We start from the raw sequence: 15326 nt of genomic DNA on the forward strand, positions 1-15326 counted from the left end.
CTGTTCAACTTGAAAATTAAAACATTGTTTCTTTCCTCTCTGTCCCATAGAAACCTTTTCTGTCTGAGGAACAGAGAGTGGACTATGTCCAGGTCGATGAACAGAAGACTCAAGCTTTACAGAACACTAAGCAGGAATGGACAGATGAAAGACAATCAAAAGTATAAAGGAAGAAGTTTTGGGATCTGGAGGGGTTTATTTTTGCACTGGAACCACAATGTTAATGAAGCAGCTATTACAGTAGAGCTCAAAGGCAGAGAGAGTTGTAAGATGCTTACAGTCTGTAGAGGCATTTTTACTGGAATCCTTTGATTTCAGCTGGAAGAAGTATGTTGAGTGAGTGAGTGGTTCACTGATGACTAAAGTGATGCATTAGCCTTTTTACTGCCCTTACCAGTATGCTCCATGGTACCATTTTCTGGCATGATTCTGCAACGAGTCATACACTTAACGTTAACAAATCCACTACAAGTTGTATTAATCTAGTTCGTCCTGCCTTCTCCTTCTGTTGCATAATTCCTAGTTGCTAAAGCTATTTTTTGATATTCCTACAAATGCTGCAGGTGCTCAGAGTGCTTTTATGGCAACAGGCATCTGACAGGTTTTGGTGACTAATCAACTAAGGGCTAAAATACTGAAACAATAATAAGAATTTTTTGAATATGTAGTGCTTAAGCAAAGAGAATTTTGAAAAATATTTTCCCCCTGGGTTTAAAAAATCTGGCTGTGAGCTGATGCTGCCAGAACTCAAAACAGGACTACATGCCCATGTGACTGGAATGCATGGTCTTTGACCCTCTGGATGATGGTCATCGTATTCAGCTTCTTCCCTCCATTGTGGCTCATACATGTCACTTTTCTGTCTGATTCCTACTGATGTTTTCTCCCCTGTCTTGGGAAGTGTCTTCAGCACAGCACAGCTGCTCTTCTCGTAGGAGGCTGCAGCCACACAGCTCTTGGCTGGCCAGAAAATAGAAAGGGAAGCTGTGAGCCTGTTTCTGAAAGCCTTGAGAGAACTGGCAAAGGATCAAGACTGCTTTCATCTGAACAGCAGAAGGAATGCCATTGGAATGCTGGTAGCAGTCGTCAATCTGATTGTTTCACTAGACCCACCCCAAAATAAAAAAGAGCATTAGGAAGTGCAGCGTGCTCTGAGAGGCCGGGAGCCTGCCAAAACAGGACAACAATGTGCTCACACAGCATGAGGACCTCTGGGCTCAGGAAGTTTATCTACCTTGGGACTTGTTACAGGCACTATCTCAGGATGACATGTGTGTATAGTTTATAAGATATTTAACTTTGAACACTTGGCTGTGGTCTTTATTTTACAGTGGCACACAGCCACTTGACTCATGGAAGTGGGCAGTGATGCTGAGTGACCCACACTGGATTTGGTCTCACAGGCCTTGCTCCTGTAGGTGAGTCCCAGTAGCCATAAGAGGTCTGATCCTGTCAACGTGGACAGACAGACAGGACCCTTACAAAAGATTTCTTCTCTGACAGTGCCAATTCACTGGCCTCTCTTCATGTGCCTCTTGTTACCACGTTGCATTGCTGTAACCTGACATCCTGAAAATTCTAATCTACCAAACAGAGGGCATAGAAATGCCATTGCAGAAATGCCATTGCAGAAACCACTGGCATTTCAAGGCTCCTGCTCAGCTTGTTCCTTACAGCCCGTGTGCTCCAGTCATTCAGGCACTCCAGGAGGCCATCACACATCCCGTGAGAGAGGCAGCATACCTGACAGAAACACAGTTTTCCTCCTACCTCAAGAGAGCTGAAGGGCTTGCAAGTCTCAGTGCTTCTTTAGCCCAGTCCCTGGGGATCTGTGGTGACCAGGATCTCACTAGGTTACCCTGCAAGAACAAGGTTCACCAGCGCCTTCACTGACTGGGGCAAACTGGGCACCAGGCCTGCAGGTGTGAAGTCCTGGACTAGAGCTGCTTGGAAATCTGGGGTTAGTCCTGCAGACAGCTGACCTGCTGTTCCCTCCTGCCCTGCTCCTCCCCCCCCCCACCAAAGCTCTCAAGTGAAAGTTGATGTTCATAAAAATTTTGAAAATAATTCCAACTTTTCAACATACATCTTGTCTGTCTGGTGTGAAATTGAGTTTGTTAAAACCCAGCTGTTTTGTCCTCTAACTGACTTAGCAGAGCTAGGAGCACCATGCCCTGGGAGTTATAATGTGACAGGGGTAGGGCACGTGGGGAGAGGCAGAGGAGATCTGCACCTGCACAGAGGTGTCAGAGAGAGGGGAGCGTGGAAGGGCCACAGATACTGAGACCTTTGCCTTTCTGCTCAAATGAATTTCCTTTCTTTCAAAGTGTGCAAATAACACGTGTCACTGTATGTGCTGATGTACTGAAAGGGTTAAAAGACCAGCTAAAAGGTATTTTAAATTACAGACAGACAACCTCCACAAAGGGTGAGTGAAGCTGTGTTCTGCCACTGCAGATCCTAGATTGAGGAGTGATGGCAGAGCAGCCTCTGATGCGGATCAGAATCACACACAGATCAGCTCGTGTTTGACTGGAGTGTTTCCTTTCATGCTGTCAGAAAATCTTCTGAAGTGGAAAAACACCAAGTTATCGAAGACAACTGACTCACTTGTTATTCTAGTTTATTGTAAAAATATTTAAACTTCAACAAACCTGGCTAACAGATCATTCAAAAGTTTAGAGAAGAAAGAGCTGTATCTGGATTTTTACTCCCCTAAAAGGACATAAGCATATAGCTTGGCAGGGACTGTCCTTAGAGGAGGATGGCCCCTTTCAACTTCCCGTGTCCCCTGCTTGCCCTCATAACACTCTTATCTTGATCAAATGCTGCTCACTGGTTTCTAACTTTTACTTTCAACTTAGAGCTAAGTTTGAGGGTTTATTCTGATTTTTCATGTAATGTTCTTTTTTTACCAGCTGCTCCAGGGCCCATGACATACATCCTTATGCAGGTACAACCCATGAAACAGGAGCAATTAAAAAATACTGGGGAAAAAAATTTAAAAGCAGAACAGTCCTTCTCAAAGGCTTTTTTTTTCCTTTTGTTTTGGTCAAATTCCACAATACTTCAAAGAGGGTTAAGAGGAGCAGGACGGTGGGAGGATGGCAAAGCCAAATCTGCTGTGGCCACCTCACCACTGAGGATTTGGGTGTGAGCTGCAGCAGCCACGAGTGACAAACCTGTGGGCCAGTACCCATAGCACAAACTGCTGGGAGTGGAGGAGTGTTACGGAGCAAAAAGGAGTTGCTGTTCAGTTAAGTCTGTTCTTGTCCTAATGCCTTGGCCAAGAAGGAAAGTAAACATGAAAACTGAGTCAGCTTTTGACAGTGTCATGTCTGAAAATACAGCCCAGGCCAGAGCCCTCAGTTGGTGCTGGCTCTGGGGCCAGCAGGCACACTCCTGATGGTGTCCTCTTTTTGACATGGGTCTCTTACTTGCATATATTTTTTCCAAAAGTGTGAGAGCTGATGCAGAGAGATGCTCTGCACCTAAATGAGCACAGAGTGGCCAGTGGTCCTTAGCAAACTCTGCTGAGGGAATTGGCATTGCCCAGCCCAGGTATTGTAGTGCCTTCTCCAGCACTGCTGGGGCCTCTCATTAAAAATAGGGAGAGCACTAAATGAGCAGAACTGTTTTAGTTTAATTGGAAATGTCACCTTGTGGAGTTGCTGGACGAAGTTTGGTTGCAGGATGACTGAAAACAACCAAGCTCAATGGTTTGAGTCCTGAGGTTATTTTTGGGGCCATCAGCTGGGTCCCCCCACTGATGTGTTTAATATGGCCTTACTCTCTCCTTCAATGACTGCACGTTTGACCAAGGCATAGCAGGCCCACAACTCATTTGCTGTTTGGACTAAACTACATTTCACATTTATAATTCCTTCATGACAGGAGGCAGCATTAATTTCCTTACTGGCAGAAATGAACATTTAACCTGAGAAATGCCAGCAGCCATGTAACTGGAGCAAGGTGTCTTCAGCCAGCTCACTTTGCCAGTGGTAGCACCTGCTTTCTTCATTTCACTAACTACATCCTAGATGTAGATTTTGGAGTTGCATTCACTTGCAGTAATTCAGAAGTTTAGTAATTCAAAGACCATCAGATGCTGTGATGAGAACAAAGTACAGGGCAATGCCTTCCCTTTGTCCCCCTGTTCCGCAAAACTTGCTCAGGTTTAAAAAAAATGAAAGCCACCAAAATAGCAGACATTTGCCATGTCAAAGCCAGGATATTTTTTGTTTTCAAATAAAAGTAAACTTTTTCTTGTGCAAATGAAGCATTATACATTTTTTTTTGTATTTGTAAATCTGTGGGGAAGCATTAAAGAGTCATCTCTGTTACGAAGGGACAAGTCATTGCTAGAGGGAAGGGCTCACTTTCCTCTTGTTTCATTGTAATGTTTGATGTATATATTTGCACATTAAACTGTATCTTTTTTCTAATAAATTAATATAAAAGGTATCTGTGATCTTTAATTATTTTGGTAAGTGAAGGTGCTCATGGGATAAGTTCCCACATATTTCATTTAATGCTATTTCCATTTTTAAATTCTCTTATTAGGCAGTGTCTTTTTCATAAAAAATATTTAGATATAAGTTCAAACAAATTTGCAAACAAATGTCATATGCCTGTGTATCAGGGAGATTATTTGCAGAGTAACAAAGAACCATGAAGCTGTGGCTTGGAGTCATGTCTGTGTCCTCCTGGGTCAGGGTGAGCTGCATTCCCCAGTCCCAGCCACAGCTCCTGCTGCCACAGCCAAGGGGCAGGAAGGGACACAGCTCCTGACCAACCATGTAGAGCATAAGCACAAATTTATTCAGCACATGCTCTGGACTTGGATACAAAGGCTAGTTGTTATTTAACCTGGAATTTTAATTGCTCTGTGCTGAGCAGTGGAGTTGCTGGTAATATAATTTCCACATGCAGCAAGCTAGGGATGTGTGATCCTTTCAATGTGCACATCTTGGGATTTGGAAGATGAAACAAGGCAGTCCATGGGGGCAGAGCTGAGCAAGCCTTGCTGCTAACAAGCCAGGAAGTTTGGAAATAGTTTATTTATTGCTTCAGGCAAGTGCCACTTTTGGATCTGCGTGCTTTGCAATCTGGCTGGAGATGCACCGTGGTGGATGGAGGGAGGTGGAGTGCTTAGAGAGCCCCTGATGGAAACTTGGCTGCACAGCTCAAGACACAGACACGTGTGACTTCGATAAGCCTTTGCCTGCAGGCTTGAGAGAAAGGAACTCCCTGACATTTTGTGTTTGGTCTTCAAGGGAGGGCAGGTCAGACAAATGAAAGGTCAGATAAAGTCTGACTGATGGTTCACAGCTCTTCGTGTGCTCTGCCCAGCAGAAAGGGCAACAGCCCTTTCACCAAGAGCACTTCCCAGAAAAGAGACCTCCCTCAACTGCCTCCTCCAGAGCCTCAGAGGGAAACAGCTGTGCCAAAAAACAACTGCATCAGCCCTGCCACCATGGAGTGAGCCAGGAAGCTCTCAGACTGCTCACACCTCTGTGCAAAATACTTAAGGGATTGGATAATAACAATAATAATAATAATAACAACAACAATAATGTGAAAAAACTGACAGCAAAATGTTTGGATATGTAAGCACTTGGCTCTGTAGAGGCTGGCCTCTCTAGTTACATCTGCAGTTTCAAACCACATCAAATACTTCCCTGAAGCAAAAAGCCCCAGAGCAGCCAGCCACGTGGCAAAAACAGGTTATCTTCATGGGGTGTGAAAACAAACCTCTCCAAAAATACAGTAATTCCTGCCATAGAGTCATAGAATATACCTTGAGTTGGAAAAGACCCACAACAAACTCTGAAGTCCAACTGCAGGTAATGCACAGGATCACACCATGTATCTGAGAGCATTGTTCAAACTCTTCTTGAGCTCTGGCAGGCTCAGTACTGTGACCACTTCCTTACAGAGGCTGTTCCAGTGCTCACTCTCTGGGTGAGGAACCTTTTTTTCACATCCAGCCTCTCAGCCGAGCACTTTTTTGTCTCTTCAACTCTTCTGGTTAAAGCGCAATTGCTTTGATCTTTTTTAACCAGAGCTGCTCAGGAGAGCATCTGCCCTAGAAACAGGCATTCCTTCATAGTCCTTGGGCTCTGCATCAACTCAACACAACAGTGGTCATATCTCATTTCTCTCCAGGACATCTCCAAGAGTTTTGGCAACAGAGCCATACTTTACTTCCAATTATTCGTGTGGCTTTTGCAGGACAGTGACTTCCCCCAGGCCAGTGGCAGCAGCAGAAACAACACTGAATTTGTGGGGTCTTAGTCCTGCACTTCTGCTAGCAACTTATGCAGGCTTCACACTGTGTTTTGACAGGTCTTAAGATCTGCATTTCCCCATCAAACAGCATCTAAAGCTCCTCTTCCAGTTGTTTAGGGCAGAGAGCAGAGGGACTCAGCTATTGGGTTATACATATTTATGGGAGCACTCCAGGAGCCAGGGGTATCACATCCAGCAAACAAAGGATGCACTGGCAGAGGCTCAGCCCATTCCCACCTGGGGAGCTGATCCCAGGCCCTGTTGTAATGCAGGAGCAAGCAGGGAGCAACCCAACCTTTCATTCACTGCCCTGTTTTGTTCTACTTTGATTTTCCTTTCACATCTGATTTTAGCATAAGCTCATTGTTAAACAGCCCCAACATCCTGTTCTGACAGCTTTGGGATCTTGGCATATCCATCACTGTGCAAGAGCCTGAAAAGCCCTTGCTCTCTGGTGGGCCTTAAAGCTTTGAGCAATTTGAGGGGTGTTTTCATGGCATGTGTTTGTGGTGGTTGCTGCAGTTGAGTTTGCTCCTTCGTTCAAAAATTCCATTCTCTTGTCAGGAGCTCAGCTTCTTGGAATTGCCTCTGACTGTGCTGCTATCCATGGCTGCCTTTGCCACTGCTGCTGTCATTTCTTAGCATCCTTCCCAGCATGAGCAGCATGTGGGTCACCTGCTCTGTATTTTCCCCCAGAAGAGAAAAACCACAGACCCCTCCCATGAAGCATCCTTTCTGCCACCTACTCCAGGACACTGTCACTCTGCCAGCACCTTGGTGTTCTCTGGGAAGCCACAGAGTGTTTTGTGGAGTTACACAACAGTGAAAAGGACGAGACATCAAATAGAGGCAGCACTGGCAGGTGTCTGCAGGCACTTGAGGAGGTGCCAGAAGGCAAACAGAGCTTTTCCCTTTACATTTCCAGACCAAAATTCAGGACAAGCTTCAAATGCAACCTTTTATACAGCCAGAAAGTGAGAGCTCCTCTACAGAAAGACATGGAGGATTGAGCAACACAGGAATTCATTAAATTCCTGAGGTCTACATAACTCTTCCATGCCTCAGTTTAGCATTAATGTGGCTTTCAGGAAGCAGCCAGGCTTATCAGGCAAAGAGAGACAGTTTCCATAAGGAGTCGTAGAGGGGCTTGTGTGCCCCTACTGCAGTGGCATCCAGCTGAGATCCCTGCCAGCAGCCCCAGTTAGCACCGAGCTGTTCCCCTGCACTCTGAGCTGCCTGAGGCCATGCCCAGCCAGGGCTGGGGACAGGCTGTGCCCAGGAGGGCTCCAGGCACAGACTGACCCTCTCCTGCCTCCTGCTGCTTCCCCTGACAAGCAGCCTCACCCCCACAGGGCTGTGCCCAGGCCCCTTGGGGCCCCAAAAATCCGGAGGCTGAGAGATTTGCCCTTGGCCATAGGAGCAGGTGACTCAATCAGTCACATCTTAGGGCATGTTCATTTAGACTATGAACAATTTATTTTAAAGCACTGAGCAAGCCCAGTGTACTGACCCTGGCAAATGAAGTTCCCTCAAAATGGTATGGGCTTCCCAGAAGAAAATTTATCTGGCTTTTGGTGTGAACTTCATCCATGAAGATGAGGCAGGCAGCAGGACAGCAAGGCAGGCTGTTTACAGCTCAAAACAAGAGATGTCTTTTTAAAAGTGTTTTTAAAATAAAAAATAGAAGATTCATCATTTCTTTGGTTTAACTTCCTCCACAGTTAGTCAGAAATCATCAGGAAATGGCACCGAAGGAAATCCGTCCTGTTCTGCCTGGTCAGCACAAGGAATGTGCTCACCCCAGGACAGTGGCGGGGGGGCTCTGCCTCTCCAGAGCTGAGCAACGCACCAGAGACAGCTCAAGAGTGAACTTGCATGACATGTAAAGACAAAATGACAGGGAGGAAAAGTAAAGATGGATTTCCACAATCAGCACACCCAGAATCTGACTTGTGCACCGAATGAAAATTTGGAATAGCCAGAAATGTCAGTAATTCTTTTTTCCATGTTTATATATGGGGGAAAACAAAAACAAAACTACAAACAAACAAACAAAAAACCAACAACCATAAACTACACACTTTACCATCCATACACCTCTTCAGACTTTTCTCTAAGCAGCTCTGACTGTTAAATTATACCCAAGGCTCAATAAATAGATTTATTTCTACTGCAGACCTGCCTATCTCTCTGTGCTCCTCTCACCAGTGACCTCACCATTAATCCCTCCACAATCCACAGCTGGACTGCAAAGTGCTTGAATGTACTTTTTTACTTCAGTCTCTGTGGATCAAGTTGGGAGGAATGGGTTTTTTGGTGTTATTCCATCAGCTTGGGTTACCTTCACATTTGTGGCTGCAGAACAGAGATGTGTTAAGTGAAAACACCATCCTTTTCCATTGGCAATGTAATGTTAATCCTCCTAAAGAGCCCTTGCTAACTGCTGACCACAGTTCAGTGGAAGAAACAGAGGGAGGAGCACATGAAGTGGCTGGTCTGTACTGGGAGGAGATGAGAAACATGCAGGAGCTGGGGGTGAAGAGAAGAGCACCTGTATCCATGGGGTTTATTTCCACCCTGCAGGTGAAACATTGCACAGAAAAGGTTGAATCAATGAAAACCCCCAAACCTCATTTTTACAGGCAAGTACAAAGCCTGTATCTTTTCTAGAAAGAGAGCACAGAATCACAGAATAAGCTGAGTTGGAAGGGACCACAAGGACCACTGAGTCCAACTCCTGTCCCTGCCCAGGACCATCCCCACGAGTCACACCGTGTGTCTGAGGGCATTGCCCACGTTTCTGGTTAGAGCTGTGCCTGCACTGCATCCTTCCATAGCAGTGATTTGGCTCTTCCACCACTCTTCAGCTCTCTCACCTGTGCTGCCCCTGAGGAGACAGACACTGCCAGGCTCACCCTCGTGGCCTCTTTGGTGCCACAGAGAGCAGAGCCTGACTCATGCTGCAGGTCCCCAGGCTGCTCCAAAGCACATACAGAAAATACTCTCTACACACAGAAAATCAGGTGTGTCCCAGCCTGTATCCAAAGTGTACACTCAGAAAGGGAAAATAGTTCTGAAATGCACGTTGTGTTTATCAGGATTGTTTTTGCTATGGTGCCTTTGATCTGCTTCCCAGGGAAGCAGCAGGTTCAAGGAGCTCTGTGGCATAAGGAAACCCCTGAGGTTGCTCTGCCAGGGGATGGAGCCTGGCTGTGGGAGCAGCTCTGTGTGCCCACCAGGCTCCAGCGTGGGGAATGGCTTTGCTTGTGTAGAAGCCATGTGCAAGCTCCTTTTGCTCTGTCGCTCTAGAGGAAAACACACCCAACTGCTTGCACCCCGGGGAAAAGTCTCAGTCTTGTACCTGGGGGAGGGAAACCTGCAGCCTCAGGAGGAGGCAGAAAAAATTATATCCCACCAGAAGCCTTGCCTACAAGAACTGTACCTTAGCAGCTGGTGGGATGTCCTTTCTCAACGACCTTTTAACTCTGAATGGTCAGAAAATCAGATTTCTCTGGTAACTCTGACACAACTGCAGCCAAGCAGAGCCCTCTGCTTGGAAACATTGACACAAAGGCTTCCTGGGGCTGCAGAGCAGCGGTCAGTGTGAGATGGGATCAGTAACTCCAGCCCAGGGTTGAGCAACCTGTTTGTAAAATTGTGATCTGGCCACTTCCCCGGGGAGGTGCTCGCTTCCCCTCCCCACCAACCCCCCAGTACAAAGGGCCAAGGGCAGGGCAGGCAGGGGAAACCCAGTGAGGAAAGCTGCAAGGCACAGGGTGAGACAGTGCTGAGCAAAATGCAAACCCTGCCCTGCTGTGCCCAGGGCCTGCGGGCTGCTTCCACTGGGAGATTGCAGCCCAGGAAACTCCAGTGCAGTCAATCCCATTTGGGTGGGAGGTTGGCAGCAGCTTTAGGGTGGGCACAAGGTGTCCAAAGATGTCTGTGGCTATGTGGGTAGGAGCTCAGGGGGACAAAACTTCCACATCCCAAACCATCACCTTTTATTTTGGCTTGGAAAGCATGCAAATATCTGTCCTTCAAAATGTCTAGAGAGAATCCTTATCTGCTTATCCTTATCTTCACATCATGCATGGCCCGGCAGCAGTCACCCCACACAGCAGAGGGGAGGAAAACAGGAAAATACTTTGGTGAAAGAAAGCACTTGGTGCTGGCAAAGACTTTTAGTAGTCATGGAATATACTTTGTGCTGTGACTGCTTTTTTTTTTAATAACCAGCCATGGTGATGAGCTCCCCCACTTTCTGCTTAAGCAATAGCCCCAGTGGCTGTGATGGGTTTGGACTCTGGGAAGACAGATAACGTCAAGAGCTGAGGGCCACTCGTCTTGCTCAACAGCTGAGGGCTGCCTGGGCATGTGCCAACCAAAATACAGCTGGTATGTAAATATGACCATAAGTCAGTCATCTTACTCCATAAATAGCAGGCAGCCCAGTGCCTGTTGAGCTCTCCTGCATCACAGCAGGCTGCAGGACTAGAGCTGCTCTCGAGTAGGAACACCTACTCCTCGAGGCTGAGAGAATCCTTGTCCATCAGATGGAGTGAATTAGGAATAAGTGTGCTGAAACTCTGAAATCTTAGCTAAGTGATAGACAGAATTGGTTGGGCACATGCAGTCCTTCAGACCTAAACCACTGACCAAGTTTGTGTCTATGTCTGGATACAGCTGCACACAGACTCCCCTGAGAAGGGAGCTCAGAATGCAAGGGGTCCCTCTGGAATCCTGTGCCTCAACAGGAGGGTCTCCCTGACACTTCTGGCTGGCCTGTCCTCTCTGCAGTAAGTAGTCAAGCATACCTTGCCATGTTGCTATTTCTCTCTTGCAGGTGAATGTGTCACTCCATCGGTGACACCAACCTGGGACACATCACAGACAAAGCCAGAGGGGAGAGGGAGCCAGTGGATTTCTTTGGGCCAGTATCTCTCTCATCCTTGCAGCCAAGACCTGGGGGTGCAGGTGAGCCCAAATCCAGCCTCTGCTGCTATCAAGGCAGAGAAGAGGAGCAGCTTCCACTGCCACCTTAAATGCCAATCTTCCATCTTAACCTGTGAATCCTTTCAGAGGGAAGTGGGCAATCTCAAGCTGGAGTCAATTTCATGGAAGTTTCCAAATAGATGTTACATTCGGTGCTGAAGAAGGCATTTCTTAGGAAAATAAACAAAATGCTGCTACCACAGACCACATTTTGTTGATGATGGTACTGAAGTGGATGAAGTTCAGCTGTATTCTTCCTGCTCCCTGCACACCCACGTGTGCCCACAGCACAGGGAAACAAGTCCAGCAGTAACTTGTGGAGCCTTGGGCAAAGCTGAGGGCAAATCCAGGACTCAGGCCTTCAAGTTAAAGCAATTCACCTGGATTACTTCTCATAAAAGGGCATTTTTCATCAGCTGCTTGGTAACAAAACCAGTTGACATGCTGTTTTTTTCTGATGTTAAATTGGCTGTAGAATCATTGCTGCCCTTGCCTGTTCCCAGCCCCACAGTGTCCACTGCCAAGGTCCATGACATCCAGTCTGCTCCTACCAAGGCTGAGCAACCCAGCTCTTGGATTTATCAAAGCCAGAATTTCTGGTATGGGCTGCTGTTTGTGACACCAAGTCAGGCACACAGGACAGAGCTCAAGGACACCCTTCAGGCAGGGCTCACCTCCTCCTCCCCATGTCTCAGGCTGTCAGACACCTTCCTGATGTGCTGCTTCTTCACTTCACGCCCATCTGAAAGACTCCCAGCCCTGAGGGGCTGCCAGTGGAACAGTACATGCTGGAACTGAAAAGCAAGCAGACCTCTATCTCTATAAAAGATTTTTATCTCTATAATGTGCATCTATATATAGCTCGAGGACACATCTATGTATATAGCCTCAAGAAGCAGAAGGCATCTGTCTCTACACTGGGACACAGAGGCATGTGGGGGCTGGCCTGGAGTTGCACGGCTCCTGAGGGAAGAGCAGGGTTTCCATTTCTGTGTCTGCCTGGCTGCCCAGCGCCTGCTCTGCCCTCCCTGTGCACACCAAGGCCTTGGAGGCTGTGCCCACCCCAGCAGCTCCCTGTGCTGACTGGGAAAGGGACAGGAAAGTGCCTGTTTTCCCTGTCACCTCCCCTGTGCAGAGCTGCCCACCACCAGCAGCCTGTGCTGTGACAGGGATGATGCAGAACTCCAGCCACAGTGACTTCAGTGTTCAATTGCATTTATTGCCATGGGAAATGTGCTCTCTCATGCTCTCAGTGTCATGTGGGTCTGAGCCCACGTTGTGGCTCCTGGGGTCAGGCTTTTAAGGGTCAGTTAAGACCCTTAAATAATGTGCAGCCACCTGTAACAACTCTGCTCCTGCTCAGGTCAGTGAGGGATGACTACAGCCAGGTTCACTCATGCCAGCTCCCATGCTGTCTGTGAGATCCACTGCAATATTGGTCATGGGGTTTGGCTAGAAGTGGCCACTAGTGCAGGACTGGGATGGCACTGGTGACACCAACTCTGCAGCTCCTCAACACCAGTGCTGCTGTCACAAGGTTCTGGCACACAGCAAGACAGAGGTGTGAGCACTGCCTGAGCTGGAAATGCCTTGGTGCAAATAGCTCCCCTGCAGTGTCTTGGGCTCCTTGTCCCAGGGAGATAACCAGCAGTATCTGGCTGTGCCCAGGCAGAGCAGGGTGCACCAGCCACGGGGTGGGAACCTGCCAACACCCAGAGGCTTTAAGGTGGAAGGGCCCCAAGCTGCACCACAGCTGTCCACTCCATGGCAGTTTTGCATGCACCTATCTTTGCAGTTCCTGTATTTGTAATTTTTGCCATGTTTTACCTTCTGAAGCAGGAAAAAACTGTCCATGTTAATGTAGTTGCCTTTACCCTCTGGCACAGGCACTTCTGTGGTTGCTGGATGGTTCCCCAGACACCCCATGTTGGGTGGAGTTCCTAGGCCAGGCTCAGGGATATCCAAGCCCCAGGAACACAGCACCCATCACAGTTAATCCTGGTCTGATGTTGGCCCATTGCCCCCACTCCAAAGCCAGGCCCTGCAGGAGTGTGTGGCACCCTGGTGAAGGATGGCCCAGCTGATGGTGTTTGCAGTGAACACCTCTCTGGCTGCCTCTGCAGCCCCCACAGACCTGTGCCCTTCTCAGCTGCTGCCTGAAGAAGAAACTGATGCCATTTCCTTCACGAGCTCAGTTCACAGGCAGCCCTGCTGTGGCCATGCTGCCACTATCAGTTCTCAAGTGGGGTTTTGCTGCTCCCCCCATGCAGGGACACTGTGGCTTTCCTGGGATGAGAGAGGGGACACAGAAACCACCATCACCTTCTCTGGTGCACCTTCTGCTGGGTGCAGAAAAAGACTCTTTCCATAACACTGCAGAGCCCAGTGCCTGTGACTGCAGTGCCCTGAAACACCAACCCCACCACTGTGTGAGGAACAGAAGGCTCACCATCACTAAGATGGTGTGTGTGCTTGCATACTAAACCCCACACTTGCATTCATCAGAGAAAAAAATGTCAGAAGGAAGGATTCATGAGGGGTTGCCATTTTCGCTTTCCATTTTTGCTGATTAATTTTATACACAGAAGGAGAGTTCTTGCAAAACACAAGACTAAGGTTTTTCTGTGATGTTTAAGGGTGTAGGGATGATGAAACCCAGGGGAAGAGGGGATGTTGTTGAACAGGCATGACGGTGTAGTTGGAAACCAAGCAAATGGCTTTTCAGCAAACAAATGTCTCTGTCACTGCCTGCACACTCTTTCAGCCTGCACAACCTTAACACTTCAAAAAACAACAGGAGCCAAAGCAAGTGATTGTAATGCAAAGGCCATTTCACAGCTATGACAGTAATAACAATGGGCAGCCAATAAACATTTTAATTTTAGCTGATCACAAAGAAAGGTGAAATAAACCCATGCTTGCTGAGAGCAAAGCATGTGCACAGGCCTGTGCTGTTAACGTGTCTGTGTTCCACACTTTGGAAATGTGCATGAAATTTGGCCACAGGGTTTTCAGCAGCAGCCAGAGCATCCTTGTGCCAGCTGCCTATGGAGCACAGGGCACTGTCCTGTGCTCAGCATTCTTGTGCCCTGAAACATGTCCAGACCTTGACATTTTTTCCCTCTCAGGCAATGGGGTGGATAATAAAACTTCATCTCCCCAGAGATGCTACCTAGTGAAACCAGCTATTTTATAGCTGTTACTTGGCACACCCATTCTCACCTCTGGGATGATGATGCCTTGTGTAAAAAGAAGGGAAGAGCACAGAAAGGAACATGGCACTCTCTGCTTGGCTGGCTTTCTAAAAATACCATGCTCAGCTTTCTCATCTGCACACTCAGCACAGCAGTTTCTCCCAACCCTGCCAGGCTGATGGGATCTGATTTTCAATGTTTTCCTGTAAGATCACACTCCATCCATCCTCTCACCAGTAATTCTTGAGCCCACTGCCCACCTTTTTTTCAAAGAAGTAAATGTCCTTCTTGCAAATTTTGTGAGAGCAGATAATCAGGCTGAAAAAAAGCCAAAAGAGGCAAGAGAATAAATTAAACCCTGGGGAAAAAACTTGACTGGGAGTCGGTGGCTATTAGACCCCAGAAATCACCAGAAAATCCACTCTTCACTTAAGGTTTCTCTCTCATGTGGATTCACTGGTGCTTAATAAAGCACGAACTTCCATTTGAGCTTTTCCTGTGGTTAGAACATTTGCAATGTGTGGCTTCTCTGTCTTTTAAGCAACAGAGTTGTGCTGCAGCCTTGGAGAACTCAGTCTGCCAGTCTCCCGGCATAAACCCATAGAAAATTATCCCTTTATTTATTAGTTCTGTGGCACATGGGGCTGCTTGTTAGATGCAGTATTTCCCACAGAACAGGCAAAGGGACAAGTGGCAAAGGCAGGTTGTGTACAGTGGGAGCCACTCTATCTGACAGCACCTGCTGCAACACCAGCTCTGGCTCCTTCCTCCACTGTGACCAGCCTCTCTTCTGTCTCTGGAGCCTCTCAGTTACCTCTGTGAACTTTTGGTTCAATTCTTAGTGCTTGT

At 47.4% G+C, this 15326-nt stretch overlaps 1 protein-coding gene across 3 annotated transcripts in view; it reads left to right on the forward strand.

Moving 5' to 3' along the window:
• Positions 1 to 4464, forward strand: part of GAB3 (GRB2 associated binding protein 3) — a 71699-nt gene extending 67235 nt beyond the window's left edge. For all 3 annotated transcript variants that reach the window (XM_064426824.1, XM_064426825.1, XM_064426826.1), the window contains exon 10: positions 51 to 4464. In XM_064426824.1, the coding sequence (XP_064282894.1) occupies positions 51 to 167 (117 nt within the window). In that variant the 3' untranslated portion in view covers positions 168 to 4464. The remainder of the gene's footprint in view (positions 1 to 50) is intronic.
• Positions 4465 to 15326: the final 10862 nt, after the last annotated feature.

This window comes from Passer domesticus, chromosome 7, assembly GCF_036417665.1.
Source record: "Passer domesticus isolate bPasDom1 chromosome 7, bPasDom1.hap1, whole genome shotgun sequence".
NCBI lineage: Eukaryota > Metazoa > Chordata > Aves > Passeriformes > Passeridae > Passer > Passer domesticus.